The sequence below is a fragment of the Macaca fascicularis genome, chromosome 15, assembly GCF_037993035.2.
Source record: "Macaca fascicularis isolate 582-1 chromosome 15, T2T-MFA8v1.1".
NCBI lineage: Eukaryota > Metazoa > Chordata > Mammalia > Primates > Cercopithecidae > Macaca > Macaca fascicularis.
The window spans coordinates 63257817-63281199 of record NC_088389.1 but is presented as its reverse complement, the minus strand read 5'-3'; the positions used below and the strand labels follow the sequence as shown (position 1 = coordinate 63281199).

Below are 23383 nucleotides of genomic sequence, written 5' to 3'. Positions count from 1 at the left end.
GAGCGAAACCTATTAGGTCCTGCAGTACTGGCTTAAGATAGTATAAAACTTTGTATGTTGTTTTGGTTTGTCATATTTGTTTTGTAGTTTGGGGAGGGGAGTAACTCCTATTTAGTCTCCTTGCTGCTAGTGTATTTCCTTTTCTAGTTCATTCTTTTCAGAAGTCACCTGAATGAGATCATTCCAAAAGGGAAATTTGATCAAATCAGATTAGATTGTGACCTGGTCTCATCTTAAGTGGCCAAGGTTTTCCCCTTAAGCAGTCTCATCTCCCATAGATTTAATTGTTCCTATATGCTGACAACTTCAGAATTTTCATTGCTAACTCGTTTTTCTGAGCTCCTGAACACTATTGGATACATGTACTTTTGATGTTCCCTTGGAACAACAATCAAACCAAAATTGATTGATTTCAAATCAACCAAATTGATTATTACTTCCTCCACCTTTTCTGCCTTCCCTTCCCTCCCTTCCATCCCTAAGCAGCAACACACACACACACACAGACAGACGCACACACACACATACACACACATACCAAAATAAAACTTATGATTTTTCTTGCATTTCTTGTTTGGTTGTACCAATACGATCCTTCCAAGCACATCAACTTAAATGCCTAAGAGGTATTGTCTACTGTTTCATCTTTCTCATCACCTCCTACCAATTACTGACTCTCAAGCCTAAAGAGTTGCCTTCTAAATATACCTAAAATCAGTCTCCCTTCCAGATCCTCAGGTATTGCCTTAGCTCAGGTCTTTCTGCCACTTTTCTGGATGCCTATAATAGCTGCCAAACTAGTTTTCCTGTGTCTTAATTTCTCCTCTTATCTACTATATCCACTTCTAGATTCATCTCTTTAAAGACCAAATTTGATCCATGTCACCACCTTCCTTAAACCCTTCAGTTGCTTCCCTGTAGAACACAGCGCATGCTCTTCAGCCCAGTATCCCAAGCTTTTCTCAGTCTAGCTCCTGATTCTTCTCTCTGTTACACTTAAGCAGCATGCTGCTTATAGATTCCCAGATTGACCCTGTTGTTTTATTTGATAGTTGTAGTTGTACGAATTGTTTGTTCTACCTGGAATTCCTTCTTCTGAATCTTGGAACAAAAAGTGTAGTATATTGGAGCTGGCAATACCAGCTCCCTACCTGCTAGGGAGTACTGCTTGTTAAATATTCAGGGATTTTGCAAGCTAGCTTGTAACTTAAAATCAGCCGTGGGTGGAGGTATTTGCACCGTGAACATCAGCAAATACTACAAATCCAGATTTTTCTCCACAACTACCCCCCACAAAAAAAAAGCTGGTCCCAGAACATCACTACCTCTATTGAACTAGAGTAACCTTTGCCTTAAATCCTGGTTTAAATGGCACCGCTTTAAAGCCTTTCCTGCCCATTCTTCTCTCCACACACAAAACCGATCACTACTTCTAAGCCCTTTGCATGCTTTATTATAGCATTTGTCGCTCTATAGCATAACTATATTTACATGTCTCTTTTTTATACTAACCCCTGAGTTCCTGGGACAGAGTTCATATAATTATCTTTGTCTCTGTCATTCATTCACTTAACATTCATTGAACTGATACACAGTGAACCAATATATTTAATATGTATCAGGCATTGTTCTCAGGGTACAAAAATGAAAGGATTTAGTCTGCAAGAAGCTGATAGTTAGTACATGGGAAGAGAGAAATCCAAATAGTCCATTACAATACAGTGAGACAAGTACATTGCTAGAAGTCTGTACAAAATATATTGAAGCCTGGAGGAAAAAAAAACCCTGCCTAGGGAAATGGGGAAGCCTTCACAGAGCAGGTAAGACTTAAATGATGAACAGAAAGCTGTTGCCTGTAACAAAGTGCTGCAGTCACTACTTTTACAGATAGAAAAATTTTATAGACTTTTTCCCACTCTGGAGAACAGAATTATTCAAGGTTCTTTGTAACACAGTGTATCAGCTTTATGTGGAAACCCTGTGTGAATGTTTTATACTCTTGGAATGCATGGAGAAAGTGCTCATTCTCTACTGTACTGTGGAGAATGTTGTCATTCTGAGTACTATCTATTATCCCAATAATGTTGTATAGTAAGCCATCCCAAAACTCCATAGCTTAAAACAGTAACAATTTATTATTTCTCACAAATCTAAGGGCTTACTAGGCAGTTCTGCTCTGGCCAGGCTTAGCTGATTCCAGCTGGGCGCACTCATCCATCTGCAATCAGATGGCAGGTCAGCCTGGGGCTGCCTGCTTTAGGATGCCCTTGGCTAAGTCAGCTCAGATCTCCATGTTTTCCCCTCCCTCTAGCAGACTAGCTCAGGCATGTTCCCGTGGTGGTGGCAGGAGTCCAAGAGAGAAAGTGGAAACATGCAAGTGTAGTTTGGGCAACTGCTTGCTTCAAGCTTGCTAGTGTCCACTAGGCCAAAGCAAGGGAAGTCACATGGCTAAGGCCAGAGTTAGTGTACAAGAAACAGATAAAAGGAAACGTGAAAAATTGGGGCCATTACTGCAGTTAGTTCACCACAAGCACATACTCTGTGCTAGGCTCTCTTCTAGACCTTGTGTTTCTCTGCAGATGTTACTTGCCAGTGAATTTGCTTCCAGCTGGTTGGGTGCCCTGTGGTGATAATGAGCAAATTTTTCTGAGCAGTCTGACCTATAAAGCTCATTTCTGTTTTGGGTGTTCATTGTTATTTGCATATCTATTGAAATGACACATCACTTGGAAGGCTGAAGAAATTTAAGAATCACTTGTTTAGTGATATATCCAAGTCATGACATTAAACTCCTTTACATATTCTAGTCTCCTATACTTTTTGCCAGTCATGGTATCCACAAGGAAAACACACCTTGTAGAGGCTTAAAAACATTGATGTTTTTAAAGATCAGTTATATTTAACCTCTCCTACTTAGCATTTCATGAGCTAGATTTCTTGTATGAAATGCAAAACTTTAAACTGGAAAAAATTTCAACCCATCTGTGAAAAGGAAACAGATTTCTATTATTGAGGCCTTAGAAACAAAGTAGCCCCTTTACTTTTAACTAGTAACCTAGTTAAGTAGAAAGTACTGGGCATATAAAACATTAACATAACAGTTAATAAAATGTTCTCTGTTTGGTCTTTGTCCAAAAGTAACTAAATCATCCAAAATTCAAATCTGCAATTTTTTTACAAGATTCATATGATGAGTGTTTTGTTGTCATCATCCTTATCATTGATGAAAATGAGAGAGAGCTGGAGTAGCCAGTAGTAAAAGGGCAGTGGACAGAGAAAGGATTGAAACAAGTGGACAAATGGAGGAATGAACCATTTTTTTCAAGTCCAAAAGCCAAATCCAACTGGACAGCCAAATATACATAGCACCAAAGGGCAGAGCCAAGGCTAGAACCCAGACTGCCCTACCAGTGCTCTTCCATGACACTGCATTGTGAGAATAGTCTTGTCTCACTGTATTGTAATGGACTATTTGGAATTCTCTCTTCTGAATGCAGCCAAAGCAAGGTTGAATGTTTGTTCATAGATTAATCTATTTAACCAGTTTCCTATTTTTAAAATCAGTAGAAAAGGGTCACTGAAGAGGCAGAAAATAAATTGCAAAGCGAACTTCTGGGCTAGAGGTTGGACCAGCAGAGTCTACCACCCAGGCGCACCCAAAGGCTCTTCCCCACCAAAAGGAAAACCAGTATGGCATGAAGGATCACATAGGGCTCCCTCAACTTTGATTTACTCTGTTTTTCTGCCAGGTTTGCCCACAGTTCATATGCTCCCAACACTGGATCAAAGGGCTTGTTCTACCTGGAATTCCCTCTTCCTGAATCCATCCTGACACACCCCTATGTAGTAATATATTGGAGCTGACATCTACCAGCTTGGGAGTACTAATTGTCAAATATTCAGGAATTTAATAGTGAGAGTAGGGCAGGGAACTAGTTATTGAGAGCAGCTACCACAGGAAAGATTTTAGGAACAAGTTTTTTTTTTTTAGGATCAAAATATTTTTAAGGAAAATAATATTAACCTCAAGAAAATGGTGACCTTTTTTGGTTACAATTTAAGGTACTGACTTTAAAAATAGGGGACTGGTTAAATAGATTACTCTGTGAACAAACATTCAACCTTGCATTGGTTGCATTGAGAAAAACAATCCAGACTATTCTCGGTGCAGTGTCATGGAAGAGCACTGGCAGGGCAGTCTGGGTTCCAGTTCTGGCTCTGCCCTTTGCTTGCTGTGCATATCTGGCTCTCTGACTAGATAGTGACAGCTTTTGGATTTGAAGTTCTCTTGAGACCCTGTCAACTCCAGTATGCTGGCATGTTCTTTGTGTCTTTGAGGTTATGGTAGATCCTCACCTCCACACCGCTATAGTTTTGACCTATTCTTGAGTAACATGAGTAGGGGAGGGATCTGTTATATGGGGGCACATTGGGTGTGGCATTAGTAAGCAGGTGAAAAGAGACTCCCTAGTAGTGAATACGAACCCTCAGTTACCTCCAAAAGTCAGAAAGTTACCTTTCAAAAGTCAGATGGCAGACTTTTGAAAGACTTAAAAATTGACTAGCTAAGACTTCAAGACAGGCTGACTTAAGAAATGAAGAAACTATTAAGTTAATCCTATAACTCATTATGTGTATGTCCTAAGCCCTGTCAGACTAATCAGCAGTAGTTAAAGCGGTAAAAAGGTAGAGTTACATGTAGTAAATTTAGGAGTCATTCAGCAAAGAGGGAGATATGATCAGTCTATTAAATCATGATAGGTTTAACAGAATTTATTCATCAATTGCTGGATAACTGGAATGAAGGAACATTCTTTTAAACCTTAAAATGGGTGAAGAGGTAAGATGGTATTTATTAACACTAAAATGTTAGTAGTTAATGGTAGTTTTCACATGATGCTGCCATCTGAAAATATACAAGATTTTTAGTTCAACAAATTCAGGTAAACTTAGGCATGAAAGGTCTATTAATGAACATCAAGAGAAATAAGAGATGCTTGAAGAACATCTCTGAACTCTGGATGTGACATCAAGGGAAGCAACTGTGCTGTTTTCCTTTTTCTTCAGGTGTTGGGAGACTTTTTCTGTAAAGGGCCAGATAGCAAATATTTTAGGCTTGGAGATCATTCACTCTCTGTCTCTGCAACTTTGCCATAGAAGTGTACTCAACGTGTGAGGTAGCCATATAAAATATGTAAATGAGCTTGGCATGCACCTGTAGTCCCAGGTACTTGGGAGGCAGCAGGGTGGAGGCCAACCTGGGTAACATAGCAAAATCCTGTGTCTTAAAAATTTTTTAATTTAAAAAAGTATGTAAATGAAAAATTACAATTTTAAAAGTATGTAAATGAATGGGCATGTCTGTGTTCCAATAAAAACTTTATTTCCAAAAACAGGTGGCAGGCAAGATTTGGCTTGTGTGCTATAGTTTGCCAGCCCCTGTTTGTAAGTAAAAGCTATTGTCTGTAAGTATTTCCCCTTTCTAGGCCTTGGTCTCTGGCTTCTGTTAAATAAGGAAGTTGTACTAGATGATTTTTGACATTTCGCAGGATTTGCCTCCTTTAGTAGTATCTCTCTCTGAAGCTAAGTGATCCATAGGCTGAGTGACATTTATTTGTAAGGTCAGTTTTTTAAACATCCAGGTTGAACAAATGTGTAAGTCTCTAGAGCAGAGTTTATCAGTCTTGGCACCATTGGCATTTTGGTCTGGATAATGTTTTGGGGGAGGGAGACTGTCCTGTGCAGTGTAGGATGCTTAGCAGTGTCCCTGGCCTCCTGGCACTCCCTACCCCTCAGTGTGACAACCAAAAATGTCTTCAGGCACTGCCAAATGTACCATGGGAAGCAAAATCACCCCTGGTTGAAAACCACTTCTGTGGAAACTTTAAAAATAACTAGAAAAATGTCAAATACTAGAAAATCAGGCCATGCAACCCAAGACAGCCACCAAGATATCAAACATATTTATTCAGGTACCAGCTCAAAAAAAGCCAAACCAAAGGGAACAAACATCTTATTAGAAAGAAAAGAGCAATGAGAGTTGTATTCATCCAGTCAAAGAGGGCTAGAAAGTTGATGACCGACTACCTTTTTTTAATTTTTTTATTTTTTATTTTTTATTTTTTATTTTTTTTTGAGACAGAGTCTCGCTCTGCCGCCCGGGCTGGAGTGCAGTGGTGTGATCTTGGCTCACTGCAAGCTCCGCCTCCCAGGTTCATGCCATTCTCCTGCCTCAGCCTCCCGAGTAGCTGGGACTACAGGCGCCCGCCACCTCGCCCGGCTAGTTTTTTTGTATTTTTTAGTAGAGATGGGGTTTCACCGTGTCAGCCAGGATGGTCTCGATCTCCTGACCTCGTGATCCGCCTGTCTCGGCCTCCCAAAGTGCTGGGATTACAGGCTTGAGCCACCACGCCCGGCCTTTATTTTTTTATTTTATTTTTTATTTTTTTATTTATTTTTTTTTAATTTTTTATTTTTTTTTGAGACAGAGTTTCGCTGTTGTTGCCCAGGCTGGAGTGCATTGGCCCAATCTTGGCTCACCGCAACCTCCGCCTCCCGGGTTCAAGCGATTCTCCTGCCTCAGCCTCCCGAGTAGCTGGGATTACAGGCGTATACCACCACACCCGGATAATTTTGTATTTTCAGTAAAGACAGGGTTTCTCCATGTTTGTCAGGCTGGTCTCAAACTCCCAACCTCAGGCGACCCACCCACCTCGGCCTCCCAAAGTGCTGGGATTACAGGTGTGAGCCACCTCGGCCGGCTGGTAGCTGACTACTTTTTAATACTGATTTAGATCATTTTATAAGTGTTCCTGAGTCTAGTGAATCCATTTAAATAGAGAGTTATTGATAATGGATAACTGAAAAGTCACACTAAAACAAGGAAACATGAATGAAGAGAGATATAAACAAGATCATCGTTAATGAACACTAAGAATATTTACTTTTTCACTCCTGTTATATTGCTTGATGGAGTCTCCAGCAGAAAGAATTCATATTGGGTGAATTCAGGAACCCTTATCTATGAGGCCCAGGGTTTTCTGTTTTATTTTGTTTTGCCTTAAATTGTTAAATCAAGTGTGGCATATTCCTACAATGGAGTATTATTTAGCAGAGACAATGAATGAATACAGCTTCACAAAGCTACATAGAGGGATCTTTGAAGCTAGGTTTTAAATGCCAGTAGCTGATCCTTTAACAAATCCCTATCACCTAGACAGCTTGCAATTTGGCTGCAATTAAAAGCCAAAATCGGGAGGCCGAGACGGACGGATCACGAGGTCAGGAGATCGAGACCATCCTGGCTAACACGGTGAAACCCCGTCTCTACTAAAAAATACAAAATACAAAAAAAAAAGGCAAAATCATCTTGTTTCAACAATAAGGGTGTGCTTGATTTTATTCTGCCTGTAATTTATGCCCATATTATTTCTTTTAGGAAGTCATTATCTTCCCATTGTGATTGATATTAATCATAGCTGACAAGCCCTAAATATCCAAATGGCTTTGTATAAGTTTTTCATTTTTGTCTTGTTTTGGATTTTATTTTCTTTACGTTGACTTTAATACTGGGTATGTCTTCTGAACAATACGCACTCTAGAGACACTAATTATAGTCTCAAACTCTGCTTTTGACTTTTTCTGTTACCTGGGTCGGGTCTCTTCCCTGCTGAGGAAACAGTTTCTTCATCTGCAAAATGATAGATTCCCAAACTCTGGTCCCAGGATGGCTATAAAAAAACCATGTTTGAAGTCTTGTTTAAAATTTGGATTTCTGTGCCTCACCCCTAGATTCTGAATCTGTAGTCTAGGGTAAGGTCTAGGAAACTCAGGTGATTCCGGTGTACAGCCATGTTTGAGAACAAGTAGAGATAATGTCTAAAGTCCTTTCAAATCTAAAATGCAGTGGTTACATGAAATATATATTTCCCTAGATGTCATTTATTAGATTATTTTCTGGAAAGTTTTTTATATCCTGCAAGGAATAATTAAGATTAATACTTTGTAGCGCCTCCAACCCCACACACACACAGCTTTATATAAACTTGGTTTGCTATAACTGGTCAGCTTATGGCTCCGAGTAGTCATCTTGATCCTGATATATGTTGGAAGATGGTTTCCCTTTTTACCAGGTTATCATTTCATAACTTCTGTGTTTTCAGTCTTGGATTTAGAGAATAAATAGTTTTAATATCATGATTTCCATGTAACCATAAAGTGGAATTAAATTACAAATTCTGTCTGGTTGTTAATTTCTGTTTATTTTTCTTTAATTTACAGAATGCTCTTTTCAGTTGCATTAGCAGAAATGAAAGTAAGTATATTTGTCAATGGTTGTACAAGCAGTCCAAAGATATAATTAGCCATCTGAAGCAATGTGCACAGCAGGATTCCGATAGACTGTTTCCCATGGTGTATTTAGGTCATTCATGTATTATAACAATTCCCATGTCCTAACTGTAGATCTGCAATGCAGAGACTAAAGCTCTATGTGCTAGAGGATGATCACAACCCAATAAATAGGCCCATTTTCAGAAGTTAAGTACACCCACGCTATGTAATGTAGCACTTGCCGAGTGCTGTGTCTCAGTTTATTCAGCAGACGTTGATTGAGTACTTGGTCAGTGTGGGGCAGACACACATCTGTGGAGGACACGACCTGTACACAAAGAACCCTGGGATATGGTAGGATATGAAATAGTGTCACTGGATAAAGTGCTGCAGGAGTTCAGAGAGAAGGGATCATATTTTGCAGGGGTACTTAGAGGTGGCTTCATGGAGTTGGTAGCTGATCCAGGCCGTGAAGGATGGGTAAGATGTGAACAGCAGAGAATGGAGGAAATGGAGATTGGAGGAAGGGCTTACAGGTGAAGGGAATAGTGAGCGCAGTTAGAGATGGGAAAACACATGTAAGGAACAAAGAGTTCTTTAGCTCAGCAGGGAAGTATATTGAAGGATAATAAGAAACATTTGCTGTCTGTACTTTATCTTCTATCCTTTCTGACTGGGGCTTAGGTCAAGATTTTCCAGGTGGTCTCAGGCATATAATCTTATGTCCTCCCACACTGGTGAAAAAGCCAGCCGATTGGAAGAATCAGAAGATAGGCATCTTGTCCTATTCCTGTATGTCTATTCTTACATGTCCTCACTATTCCCCACCACCACCCCCAGTGTATCCTCACTGAGGTTTATAGTGATAAATGTGGCCATTAATCATTGTTCTTTGGCCAGGCGCTGTGGCTCACGCCTATAACCCCAGCACTTTGGGAGGCAGAGATGGGTGGATCCCTTGAGGTCAGGAGTTCGAGACCAGCCTGGCCGATATGGTGAAAACCCATCTCTACTAAAAATATAAAAATTAGCTGGGTGTAGTGGCATGTGCCTGTAATCCCAGCTACTAGAGAGGCTGAGGCAGGAGAATCGCTTGAACCCAGGAGGTGGAGGTTACAGTAAGCCAAGATCACACCACTGCACTCCAGCCTGGGCGACAGAGCGAGACTCTGTCTCAAAAAAAAAAAAAAAAAAAGTGTTCTTTGTGAAGAAAATGAACTCTTTGGCAATAAACATAATAAGTTTGGTAGTAGTTGCAAGTTTAAAAGAGGTGGTACAGTAGGTATGGAATAGTTTCCTGGTCTGGGAAACTGAGGCTTGTCGTATATCAGTTCAGTCCAAGTTCAGTTTCTTCGATTATGACTTTATTATTATTATCATTATCATTATTTCTGGAAGTCACCTGAACTCCCTACTCATTGGTCTTTGGAATTCACCGGAAACCTGATTCTGGTTCCTCCACATCAATCCCTAATAATTATCAAGAATTTCCTCCCTGATTTCTCTCTCTCTCTCTCTCTCTCTCTCTCTCTCCCTCCTTTTTTCTTTTTGAGAAAAGGTTTGGCTGTGTTACTGAGGCTAGAGTGTGGTGGCGAGATCTTGGCTGACTGCAACCTCCACCTCCTGGGCTCAAACCATCCTTCCACCTCAACCTCCCTAGTAGTTGGGACCACAAGCACATGCCACCGCGCCCAGCTAATTTTTGTATTTTTAGTATAGATGGGGTTTCAACATTTTGCCCAGGCAGGCCTCAAACTCCTGGACTTCCAAAGTACTGGGATTATAGGTGTGAGCCATAGCACCCGACCCCCCTGCTTTCTCTTAACCTCTTCCTGCCATACCTCTACCTCTCCCTTCAGCCTCCCACAGACTCCCTTAGATTCCTGTGAGGGGTTCTTGTTCTTGTCCATTACAGATCCCACATCTGCACCCCCAGGTACTCATCTAGGTCTCCCAAAATACCTTCAATGGCAGCCCATTAATTGTTTTAATACATAAATCCAGAGTAATATTTATTTCAAATGAGTTTTCTTTTCAGTGTTGAAGCAGGTCATATCAATTGTGAGATGAAGTCTATCTCAATTTAGGCATACTCTTACAGATAGATGTTCAAACTGTATAGAACTTTTGGGATTTTGTTTCAAGATACACAGTTATATAAATGTCAGATTTATTAAATGATCCTTTCATCACTTAGTTTTTACTGGCCCTGTTTTATAAATGTGAGGGATTTGGGGTTTTGTTTTATTTTGGTTTGGTTTGGTTTTGCTTTGCTTTGTGTTTATAAACCTCTACAAATCTAACACAGAAAGACACTGCTTCACTGGTTTTCAACATGGGCACTCTTGGCATTTTGAGAGACAGTGTTTGTTGTTTGAGACTGTCCTGTGCGTTACAAGACATTTAGCAGCCCTAACCCCCATGTACTAAATGCCAGTCGTAGTCCAACTCCTTGTGGGGTGTGGTACTGTTCCTGTAGAGAACCGCTGGACTACAGACTGTAAGTTGATAAATAATGACTTTCTTATACTAGTGAGCACTTGAATGTCCCCATGATTAAACATACAGAAGTGCCGATTTTAAGTGTTCATATTCTGTGGCATAGTTTTATTTCTCAAATTTAGAAAGACATATTGTTCCATCATTATGAGGATGATTTAACGTTAAGAAAAAGCTGTTTTCATTTCAGTGCCTTCTCTTTTTTTCTCCATAGTGGGCTCGGTTTGTTGCAGTTATGCAGGTCATCACACAAACTGCCGAGAATACTGTCAAGCCATTTTTCGAACAGACTCTTCTCCTGGTCCATCTCAGATCAAAGCAGTGGAAAATTATTGTGCCTCTATTAGTCCACAATTAATACATTGTGTGAACAATTATACTCAATCTTATCCAATGAGGAACCCAACAGATAGTAAGTAAAAGGGACATATTCTTCTCATTTCAATCTTTGGTAAAAGAGTGTACAAAGAAGTGATATGTTCTTGCAGATATCTGCAGTCTGGGTCATTTGAGAAATATCAGACTTCCTTTGGTATTTAGATTTGGCAGATTGAAGAATATCATCACAGCCAAAAGGGGCCAAGAAAGATGAGACCGTAGAGGGTATGAGGAAACAGGAATTCTCAATTCTGAGGGTGGGAGAGTTCACTGATACGGGTTTTTTGGAGAGAAGTTAGGTAATGACCATGAGTATTTCAAATTATCATAAGCTTTTGATCTAGCAGTTCCACTTCTCACAACTTATCTCACAAGAAAACTTATACAAATTTGCAAAAATATATATATATATGCATATAAATGATGTTCACTACAATGCTGGTATAATAGAGAAAAATTACAAACAACCCAAATATCCATCAATACAGTATTGATTAAAATTGATTAAATAAATTATGGCATACCTATAGAATAATAAAAACTTGGCATCCAACGAAAAAAGGACTTCTTACATAGAAAGAAGTCCAAGGCTGAGTGTGGTGGCTCACGCCTGTAATCCCAACACTTTGGGAGGCCAAGACAGGCAGATCGTTTTGAGCTCAGGAGTTTGAAACCAGCCTGGGCAACATGGTGAAACTCTGTCTCTACAGAAAATGCAAAAATTAGCCAGGTTCACACACTCGTGATCCCAGCTACTTGGGAGGCTGAGGCTGGAGAATCGCATGAATCTGCGAGGCTGAGGTTGCAGTGAGCCAAGATCCCGCCACTGCACTCCAGTCTGGATGACAGAGAGAGACCTTTCTAAAACAAAACAAAACAAAAAGGCCAGGCACAGTGGCTCATGCCTGTAATCCCAGCACTTTGGGAGGCTGAGGTGGGCAGATCACCTGAGGTCAGGAGTTTGAGCACAACCTGACCAATGTGGTGAAACCCTGTCTCTACTAAAAATACAAAAATCAGCCAGGTGTAGTGGCACGTGCCTATAATCCCAGCTACTCAGGAGGCTGAGGCAGGAGAATTGATTGAACCTTGGAGGTGGAGGTTGCATTGAGCCAAGATTGCACCACAGCACTCCAGCCTGGGCAACAGAGCAAGACTCCGTCTCAAAAAAAAAAAAAAAAAAGTAAATCACAGAACTAAAAATATAGTGTGATACATTTTTAGTTTATACCTAATTGTTTCACTTTATGTATTTTCCATAGTGTTTGAATTTTTGCCAATGAGCAATTATTACTTTTGTAATTAAAAAGTCATAAAAATGAGAAGACAGCCTGATATCTTTTAAAAATCAGGGCCTCCTGATGAAACTGCACCTGATATGGCTCTTCAGAGTCTCAGCTTTGTACATCCTGGAATCCATTTTCTTCACCTAGAGGTGATCAGATTTATAAAAACTGATTGACCAAACTGACCAAAGGCTGATATATAAGATGTCAATGTTTTGATTTACACTGGGATATTGAAAGAGACTCTGTGGCTTACGTCTGTAATCTCAGTGCTTTGTGATGCTGAGGCAGGAGAATCACTTGAGGCCAAGAGTTTGAGACCAGCCTAGGTAACAAAGCGAGAATCCAGCTCTACAAAAAAAATAGTAATAATTAGCTGGGTGTGGTGGCACACCCAGCTCCTCAGGAGGCTGAAGCTGTAGGATTGCTTGAGCCCAGGAGTTCAAGGTTGCAGTGAGCCATCATCGCATCACTGCACTCCAGCCAGGGCAAAAAAGCAAGACCCTGCCTCAGGGGGTGGGAAAAAAAAAAGACAAAAAGAAAGAAAGACTTGTTTTTTGTAACTCAAAGGCAGTACTGTGTGCCTTGCTTGGCCACCATCTAAATCAGAACTCTAATGGCTTTTGACATCCTGTGGTGTAGCCGTGTGGTCAAAATCAGAGGATGAAGCATTGCCCCAATAACCTTCATTTGTTTTAAAGGCAGATCTGTGCTCTCTGACATTTAGTCTATACAGAGGTACTGCTGGAGCTAAGGAGATGGCAGCTCAATAAAAAAGCCGAAAGAGGTTTTAAGGGTAGAACAATCATCTCCGTCTTTGCCAATACAGAGGAATCTGGAAAAGAAGGCGCCAAACAGATATGCACAGATTTCTTCCAAAGTCAAAGAAAACTACTTCAAAGAAGCCCTTCTGAATTCTGTAGTATGGTTGAAAGTGTTTTTTCATTTCCGATTCTTTGAGAAAATTAAAGGCAGAGCCAAACTGATACCTTGTCAGAGGTCGCTACTGTATTATTTACATTATAACATAGATTAATTAGCATAAGATACATAAAAGCTTTATGTGGTCCTGGAATGTGATGAAATATTGTGTCCGGAATTGGTTCCTTCCGGTGGCTTCTTGGTCTCGCTGACTTCAAGAGTGAAGCCACAGACCTTTGCAGTGAGCGTTACAGCTCTGAAAGGTGGCATCTAGAGTTGCTTGTTCCTCCCAGTGGGTTTGTGGTCTCACTGACTTCAGGAGTGAAGCTGCAAACCTTCGCAGTGAGTGTTACAGCTCATAAAGGTAGTGCGGACCCAAAGTATGAGCAGCAGCAAGATTTATTGTGAAGAGCGAAAGAACAAAGATTCCACACCATAGAAGGGGACCCAAGCAGGTTGCTGCTGCTGGCTCAGGTGGCCAGCTTTTATTTCCTTATTTGGCCCCGCCAGGTCCTGCTGCTTGGTCCATTTTACAGAGCGCTGATTGGTGCGTTTACAAACCTTTAGCTAGACAGAAAAGTTCTCCAAGTCCCTACCCCACCCAGAAGCCCAGCTGGCTTCACCTCTCAATATGGTGTTTGTGTTTGCTGCTATAAAAATTAATCATTTCTCTCATGTCAAGAACATAATCCCTTTTAGGTAATTGTTTCTAGCAGGAAATAATTCCAGCTTGATCTACAATACCTTTTCTAAGAATGTCAAATACCTCTCCTGTGAGAACTTCTTAGGTGTAGGATAGTCTTTCATTTTTGTAAGGATGGTGCTAAAGATCCCATGACTGGGGACAGTGGTGAATTCTGGTAATAGATACCTTGTCCACCTTTAGCTCCTCACCTTTTTGCTACACTGCAAAGTAATAGAGAGAGAATTTGGTAGGGCCTGTATTCTGCAAATACTGACATATAACTAAGAGTAGTAGTAATGGCTTCCACTATACTGCCATGTTCTGTGCTAAGCAGAGCATGACCAAAAAAAAAAAAAAAAAAACGCACATTTATGTTTGTTGCAGCACTATTCACAGTAGCAAAGACTTAGAACCAACCCAAATGCCCATCAGTGATAGACTGAATAAAGAAAATGTGGCACATACACACCATGGAATACTATGCAGCCATAAAAAAAGGATGAGTTCATGTCCTTTGCAGGGACATGGATGAAGCTGGAAACTATCATTCTCAGCAAACTAACACAAGAACAGAAAACAAAATACTGCATGTTCTCACTCATAAGTGGGAGTTGAACTATGAGACCACATGGACACAGGAAGGGGAACATCACACACCAGGGCCTGTCAGGGAGTGGGGGGCTAGGGGAGGGATAGCATTAGGAGAAATACCTAACATAGATGACGGGTTGATGGGTTCAGCAAACCACCATGGCACCTGTATACCTATGTAACAAATCTGCACATTCTGCACATGTATCCCAGAACTGAAAGTATAATAAAAACAAACAGCTAATTAAGCCACTTATATTCTGAAAATATAGGTTTATATTGCTGTGACAGAGCTGAAGACCACGCTTGCCAAAATGCCTGCAAGAGAATTCTGATGTCCAAGAAAACGGAAATGGAGATTGTTGATGGTCTCATCGAGGGTTGTAAGACCCAGCCCTTGCCTCAAGATCCTCTTTGGCAGTGTTTTCTTGAAAGCTCACAATCTGTTCACCCTGGAGTCACTGTACACCCTCCTCCCTCTACGGGCCTTGATGGGGCTAAATTGCATTGTTGTTCTAAAGCAAACACGTCAACATGTAGGTTAGTATTTCATTTTCCTTTACTAAAATCAGTAGAAAATGGCATTTTAATTAATGATTTTAAGCCTAGCAAACGTGTTATATTCTTACATGGTATAGGCTTAGCATTTAGAAAATATAAAATATTCTTTCATCCAAGAAATGTGTATTGAGCATTGTGTACCATATACAAAACATTGTTCTGTATATTGAGTGCTTTTAGCACAGCATTTTGGGGTGTGGAGGATTAGCATTGTCAGGGTAATAAATATTTAGGATGATGCAGTAGATGAATTCTATCCTTATAGAGATCATTAAGTAAACTTACAGTTTAGAAGATGTTTTGATCTGACATCTAAGGGACATTCTCTTTATTAAATTATGAAACTTCGAACTTTTTATTATATTGGTGGATAACCTGGGTTAACACTTATAACCAGAGTTAGGTGGTAGCATATTGGCATTCATCTGGGTGATACACTTAGGGATGAAAAATTAACAATACAAATATAGGATGTAGGAATTGCAGTCTAGAGACAAAAACAAATGGAGATAACTAAGATCATGGTCGAACACAGGTACAATAGAAATGTGCTTTATTAGAGATATTTGGGGTAAAAAGGGACCCCATGTTACTAGGATATCCTGAAATGAATATAAAATACCAGGAGTAAAACAATATTTCCTGTGGTTTCTAAATTGGATGGACTTTTAGCAAAAAATTTTGCCTGGAATAGCTTATCAAACTTTAGTAACTGTCAATCAAACTTTGGCAAATTTTTTTAAAGACATGAAGGTCAGGCGCAGTGGCTCGTGCCTGTAATCCCAACACTTCAGGAGACCGAGGCAGGGGATCACCTGAGGTCAGGAGTTTGAGACCAGCCTGGCCAATATGGTGAAACCCTGTCTCTACTAAAAAACATACAAAAATTAGCGGACGTGGTGGCACATGTCTGTAATTCCAGCTGCTTGAGAGGCTGAGGCAGGAGAATCACTTGAACCTGGGAGGCAGAGGTTGCAGTGAGCTGAGATTGCGCCACTGCACTCCAGCCTGGGTGATGCAGTGAGACTCCATCTCAAAATAAATTAATTAATTAATTAAAGACAGGAAAAAGAGCGAGACTCTGTCTCCAAATAAATAAAGACATGAAAAACCTGAAAAATATCCAAAGAAAATTAACAAAAAGGCTTAAAGGGAAATTAAATTAGGCTTGTAATTAAGGAAATTGGGTTGCTTATAGAAGTTAATAAATATATTTATGGGAGGGATGCTGAGTATTTCTTTGAATGCCCACAAAAATGTTTATACCTACATAGAGTCACTAGAGATTGGAATGGCTGTGTTGTCCCAAAAGAGCTTCAGTAAGGAAGGCTTTTTCCTCTCTCTAAACTTGATACAGGGTTTTATGGTTTGCTGAAGGCTTTCATTTTCATCAGATTTCATCTTCATAAAACCTTAGGAGATAATTGGAGAAATTTATGTAATTTTTCTTTTACACTTAAGAAACTAACAATGAGATGTTAAATAACCTGTCCAAGGCAAATACAGATTGACCACCCTTAATCCAAAAATCTGAAAACCAAAATGCTCCAAAATCTGAAATTTTTTGAGTGCTGACATGACACCACAAGTGGAAAATTCCACACCTGACCTCATGTGATGGGTCGCAGTCAAAATGCAGTCAAAACTTTATATCATGTGCAAAATTATTTAAAATATTGTATAAAATTACCTTCAGGCTATGTGTATAAGGTATATATGAACATAAATTAATGTCGTGTTTAGACTTGGGTCATAGCCCCAAAATATCTCATTAGGTATATACAAGTATTCTAAAATTTAAAAAAAAAATCCAAAATTTGGGTCCCAAGCATTTCAGATGAGGGATACCTAACCTATAGAAAGTTAAGGACTAGCCAGGTGCAGTGACTCATGCCTGTAATTCCAGGGTGAGGCAGGTGGATCACCTGAGGTCAAGAGTTCCAGACCAGCCTGGTCAACATGGCAAAACCCCATCTCTACTAAAAATACACACACATACACACACACACACACACACACACACAAATTAGCCAGGTGTGGTGACAGATGCCTATAATCCCAGCTACTTGGGAGGCTGAGGCACTAGAGTCACTCGAACCCAGGAGGCAGAGGCTGCAGTCAGCCGAGATCACGCCACTACACTCCAGACTGGGTGACAGAGTGAGACTCTGTCTCCATAAACAAAACAAAAAAGAAAGAAAGCAAGTTAAGGACTAGAAAAAGGAAAGTTTCCAGATCAAGGTACCTGATGTAACTTGATTGCAGCTTCCTTATTCCCATAATGTGTAAGCCTCCCTGATAGCAGGGACCTTGTCTGTTTTATTCACCGTTGTATTTCCAGTGCTTTGAATAGGCCCTCACACAAGATAGACGCTCAATAAACATTGGTGAGGTGAATGAACAAATGTAAAAGTAAAGATATCTTCATCATAGGGGTAAATATGACAGTCAAATAAAATATAAGGTGAATGAATTTTTACTTACAGTTTTATATATTTCAATAATATGAAAATTATATTGTAAACATGTATTTCATAAATGAAATGAATGAATATCATGTGTGAGAGCACTTTAGAAATGGTACAAATGTTTTAGCTGTATACACATACTTAAGTTGCTTTGTAATCATTGAGTACTAAAAATAAGAATATCGTGTATTAATTACAATAGTATATAGAGGCTTTGGAATATTTTAGGGAATATAAATGGCTTTTGTATAGTTTTTCAAGAAGAAACTAATGTACCCTAAGTCTATCATGCTTCTTAAAACAAATCAGAGGACCATGTCCTAGTTTTACCTTCTGTGACTGAACATAAATATAAGGGAATATATCTTTGTGGAGGCAAAACCATGTGCTTTAAGTAAAAGTAAAAAAGAAATCAGAAAGATATAGGGGGAAATAATTGTGCCAGCAATTAAGGATGCACAAATACTGTAATTGAACATTAAATTTGGCACTGAGATTTCTAGCAACCTTGACAAAAAGAGAAAAGGTAGACGATAAAAGAAGCCTGTTTTCCATGGAAAGCAATCATTTTTTCTGGCTCTATTTTCTAGGAAATAGTCATTTGGTTTTTTTACTTTTTTTCTCACATATATTCCAAAGTATATAGTTCATAGAGTTTTAGTTTTATGCAAATCAAATATTTACTTGGTTGGATCATGTCTGCTTCTGCATTTGTGCTCTTGTTTCAGGGAACTCTGCACTAAACTTTACAGCATGAGCTGGGGAAATACACAGAGTTGGCAGGAGTTTGATCGCTTTTGTGAATATAATCCAGTGGAAGTGTCCATGTTGACCTGTTTAGCAGATGTCCGGGAACCTTGCCAGTTGGGCTGTAGAAACCTTACTTACTGTACTAATTTTAACAACAGGTAGGACAAATTATTATACATGGAATAGAAATATTTTATCACTAATTATAAATAAGTGAAATACCACTTTATTCTGATTTTGTTCCTGTTGGGTTAAAAGAAAGTCATATTTCTTTATGATTTCATCTTTAAATGCAATATTCCATCTGGTAAGTCACCTCTGGGAAAGGAAACACTATTACAAAGTCCCTTCCAATCTAGAGATACCTCAAGCTTCTGGAATTCAAAGAATCTCTTCTGCCGTCAGTCCCCTCTCCCTTCTACTGTACCACCAGTGGAAGTAATTCATTGTAGAATAAATTATTGTGAACGATTTGGTCATCCAAATGTTCACTTTTAAACAATTTACTTTAAAGGACCTTGAGAATGGTTGAGGTTCCTTCTCTGTGAGTCCCCTGTTTCATACAAAAATATTTCTTTACAAAAGCAATTCAAATAGATGTTTTCCTGGGGTATCAAGTACCATTAGAAAAATAAGGGGGCAAGAACTGAACCTTGGAGCATATCAACAGTTAATGGTTGAAGAAACCGAAGAAAACAGAAAAGGGCACCGGAAGCACAAAATGAGAGAACTCCATATAGAAATGAGAGAGAGAGAGTTACTAAAGAAGAGGTGGCTGGTTTTATAAGTTACAACCCAGAAATAAAGAGGGCAAAAGGGAAGAGAGTCATTCAGTTGGGCCAGAAGGAAGTTCTAGATATTTTTGTCAGATGGTGTTTACTTCAAGCTAACACACATCTTATCTTTTGATAGCTTTAAAACTGGTGATAGAGTATTAGCCAGTAAATACCTGATTTAGAGATTGAGTACATCTGAAATGTTTGCTAGTTAAACTTTGGCACATAGTTCTGTTCTGGTTTCTAGTAATGGTGGAGTAGCTTGTATGAGAATAACAGCCCTACCAATACCAATTATGAAATATAAAAGAACAGTTGTTTTGAAGGTATTGGAGACTGATCAAAAACAGGAGGGTCTACATCTTTCTTTCTTTTTTTTTTTTTTTTTGAGACAGAGTCTCACTCTGTCACCCAGGCATGATCACCCAGTGGCGTGATCTTGGCTCACTGCAACCTCTACCTCTGGGTTCAAGTAATTAATTCCCTTGCCTCAGCCTCCCAAGTACCTGGGATTACATGCACCTGCCACCATGCCCAGCTAATTTTTTTTTTTTTTTTTTTGTATTTTTAGTAGAGATGGGGCTTCACCATGTTGGCCAGGCTGGTTTCGAACCCCTGACCTCAAGCGATCTGCCCGCCTTGGCCTCCCAAAGTGCTAGGATTACAGGCGTGAGCCACCACGAGCGGCCAACATCTCTTGAAAGATAGAAACCACACTGAGCAAAAGCCACATTTGTCCTCTTCTTCCTCATAGGCACTTTCAGTTTCCTTTCATGGGAAGTAGAGTTCAAGCAGAAAACAGCAGTCTTGGCCTAAGGAGTGAGATACCAGAGTTTGGTCCTGCCAGAGAGGCTAGATATTAAAGGGAAAAAATCGCACAAGGGAGGGAACCACAAAAAGAAATGTCCCAAAATCCATGAACAGACTCCCTTTAAGTCCTTGGCTGACTCCTAAATGGTACTTTTGCAGGATGAGACTACAAGGAACCCAGGGGAAGGTGAACATAGATTATAGCAGTTAGCATTTGCTGGGCAGACAATTTAGAATTCAGATCATGCCAAGTTAGAAGGGCCTGGTAAACCCCATAAGGGCCAAACCTTGGGAGTACATACAACATCCAAGAGCTAAAGGTAAAGCTGAAAAACCTTAACAAAACCTGAAACTGCCTCCAGAAGGAGGTATTTGTCAGTAATTTAACTGCCTGCTGGTGTGAAAACAGCATTCCTCCAAAGGTAACAAAATCCTAAATCCCACAAAGTATCGTGCATAATGTCCATTATACAATCAAAAATTACTAGAAATGAGAAAAATAGGAAATATGACCCATAGTTAAGAGAAAAAACAATCATACCCATTGGTGACCCAACTATTGGAATTAGCAGATAAGAATCTAATTATGATATGTTGAAAGATCTACAGGTAAAGATAGATATAGGTGAGATATGGAAGTGCTAAAAAAAAACCACATGGAAACTCTGAAACTGAGAAATGCAATATCTAAAATAAATTTATTGTAGGGAATGGAAAATAGACACAGCAGAAGAAAAAGGTCAGTGACCTCAGAGATCGCTCAATAGAAATTATCTAAACCAAAGCACAGAGAGAATAAGTGATATAACATCTCTGGTAGTAACCCAGAAGGAAAGGAAAGAAAGGAGCAGAAAAATATTTGATTAAACCTTGGCTGAAAGTTTTCCAAATATGATCAAATACATTAACCCACTTTTTGGGAAACGTTAGTAAACCCCAAGCCAGATAAATACAAAGAGAGACACACCTAGCACAGCATAGTCAAACTGTTGAAAACCAGAGGCAAAGAGAAATAGTTAAAGCAACCAAAGGGAGAAAAAAAGACACTTTACATATGGTGGAATAACAATAAAAATGACAAGTGACTTCCTTTTAGAAACAGTGGAGAACCAAAGACCATCAAGTAGTGTCCCAAATAGTATCCTTAAAGTACTCAGGAAAAAAAAAATCTTACATTTAGTGAAAATATTCTTCAAAAATAAAGGTATTTCTAGATATTACCAAAAAACAAACCAAAAAAAAAAAAAAAACTCAGAATTTTCTGCCAGCAGCCTCTCACTACAAGAAATTCTTCAGTCTGAAGGAAAATACCACATGAAAACTCAGACCTATAGAGCACTGGGATTGGTAAATGCCAGTAAACATGAAAAATATTTTTTCTTTATTTTCTTTTTCTTTTTTTCTTTTATATCTTATTTTTCAAAAGTAATTGGTTAAAGCAAAAATAATAACACTGTATTGTGGAATTTATACATAGAAGTAAAATATATGATATACGACAGTAGCAAAAAGGATGAGAGAGGTAAATAATTATACCGTTATAAGTTTCTTACATTATTTGTGACATTATATAGTATTAATTCAAGGAAAACTATAATAAATAATGGACATATATTATGCGTAGAGCAACCACTAATTTAAAACACAACACAAAGAGGTATAGCTTAGAAGCTAATAGGAAATATGAAATGGAACACTAAAATAATACTTGATCCATCCAAAAGAAGACAGAAAGAAAAAGGAGACAAATTGAAAACCACAGCAAAATGATAGAGACTTAAACCCAACTGTATCAATAATTACATAAATGTAAATGAACTAAAAACATCAGTTGAAAGGCAGAGGTTGTTGGAAAGACAAAGAATAGTATTGGAGATAAAGAGTATCACCTTATAATGATAAAAGTTCAATTTATCATGAAGATACAATTAACATAAATATATATGCACCGAATGTCAGATAGGTACATATACTCAAAATACTTAAAAACAGAAGTAAACCCTAAAGAGAGAGAAATATTCAATCATATTCAGAAATGTTAACACCTCTCCCTCACTAATAGAACAAATGGAAAAAAATCAGTAAGGATATAGAGGATTTGAACAACATATGCTGGGTTAAAAAGCAAGTCTCAACCACTGTCAGAAGATGAAAATCATAAAAAGTGTATTTTCTGAACACAGCAGAATCAAATTGGAAATCAATAAAAATAAACTATATTGAAATCTTCCCAAATATTTGGTAATTAAACATATGCTTCTAAATAATCTGTGCTACAAAGAAGAAATCACAAAGGAAATGCTTGAACCCGGGGGGCAGAGGTTGCAGTAAGCCAAGATCACACCATCACACTTCAGCCTAGGCAACAGAGTGAGACCCTCTCAAAAAAGGAATACTATGAACAACTTTATGCTAGTAAATCCTACAATTTAGATGAAATGGATGCATTCCTTAAAAACCAAAACTAACACAAGAAGAAATACAAATTAGGACTATTCTTATAACTGTTAGAGAAATTGAATTTGTAATTATAAATCTTCACACAAAGAAAACTTCTGGTGTTACTGGTAATGCTTACCAAACACATAAGGAAAAAATTATGCAATAATTTTTCAGGAAACAGATAACATATCCCAACTCCTCTTATGAGGCTAGCGTTACCTTGATACCAAAACTGACATGGACATTAAAAACAAGATAACTATAGTCTTGTGTCACTCAGAGATGCCAAAATCCTCAATAAAAGATTAGGAAATTCAATTCAAGTATAGTAAACTATTTTCAACAAGAGCAGCAAGGCAATTCAATACAAAAATAAACATCTTTTCAACCAGGCATGGTGGTTCACACCTATAATCCCAGCAGTTTGGGAAGCTGAGGCAGTTGGAATGCCTGAACTCAGGAGTTCGAGACCAGCCTGGGCAACAAGGTGAAACACCATCTCAATCAAAAATACAAAATATTGGCTGGGCACAGTGGCTCACGCCTGTAATCCTAGCACTTTGGGAGGCCGAGGCAGGTGGATCACCTGAGGTCAGGAGTTCGAGACCAGCCTGACCAACATGGTGAAACCCCGTCTTTACTAAAAATACAAAAAAAAAAAAAAAAAATTAGCTAGGCATGGTGGCAGGCCCCTGTAATCCCGGCTACTTGGGAGGCTGAGGCAGGAGAATCGCTTGAACCTGGGAGGCAGAGGTTGCAGTGAGCTGAAATCACATCATTGCACTCCAGTCTGGGCAACAAGAACTAAACTCTGTCTTAAAAAAAAAAAAAATTAGCCAGGTGTGGTGGTGCGCACCTGTAGTCCCAGATGCTCAGGAGTCTGAG

At 39.1% G+C, this 23383-nt stretch overlaps 1 protein-coding gene across 7 annotated transcripts in view; it reads left to right on the top strand.

Annotated features, from left to right (window-relative positions):
* RECK (reversion inducing cysteine rich protein with kazal motifs) overlaps positions 1-23383 on the top strand; it is a 91477-nt gene that overhangs the window by 36602 nt on the left and 31492 nt on the right. For all 7 annotated transcript variants that reach the window (XM_074017098.1, XM_074017101.1, XM_074017097.1 and 4 more), the window contains 4 exons: positions 8281-8314; positions 11045-11242; positions 14964-15231; positions 18449-18628. In XM_074017098.1, the coding sequence (XP_073873199.1) occupies positions 8281-8314; positions 11045-11242; positions 14964-15231; positions 18449-18628 (680 nt within the window). The remainder of the gene's footprint in view (positions 1-8280; positions 8315-11044; positions 11243-14963; positions 15232-18448; positions 18629-23383) is intronic.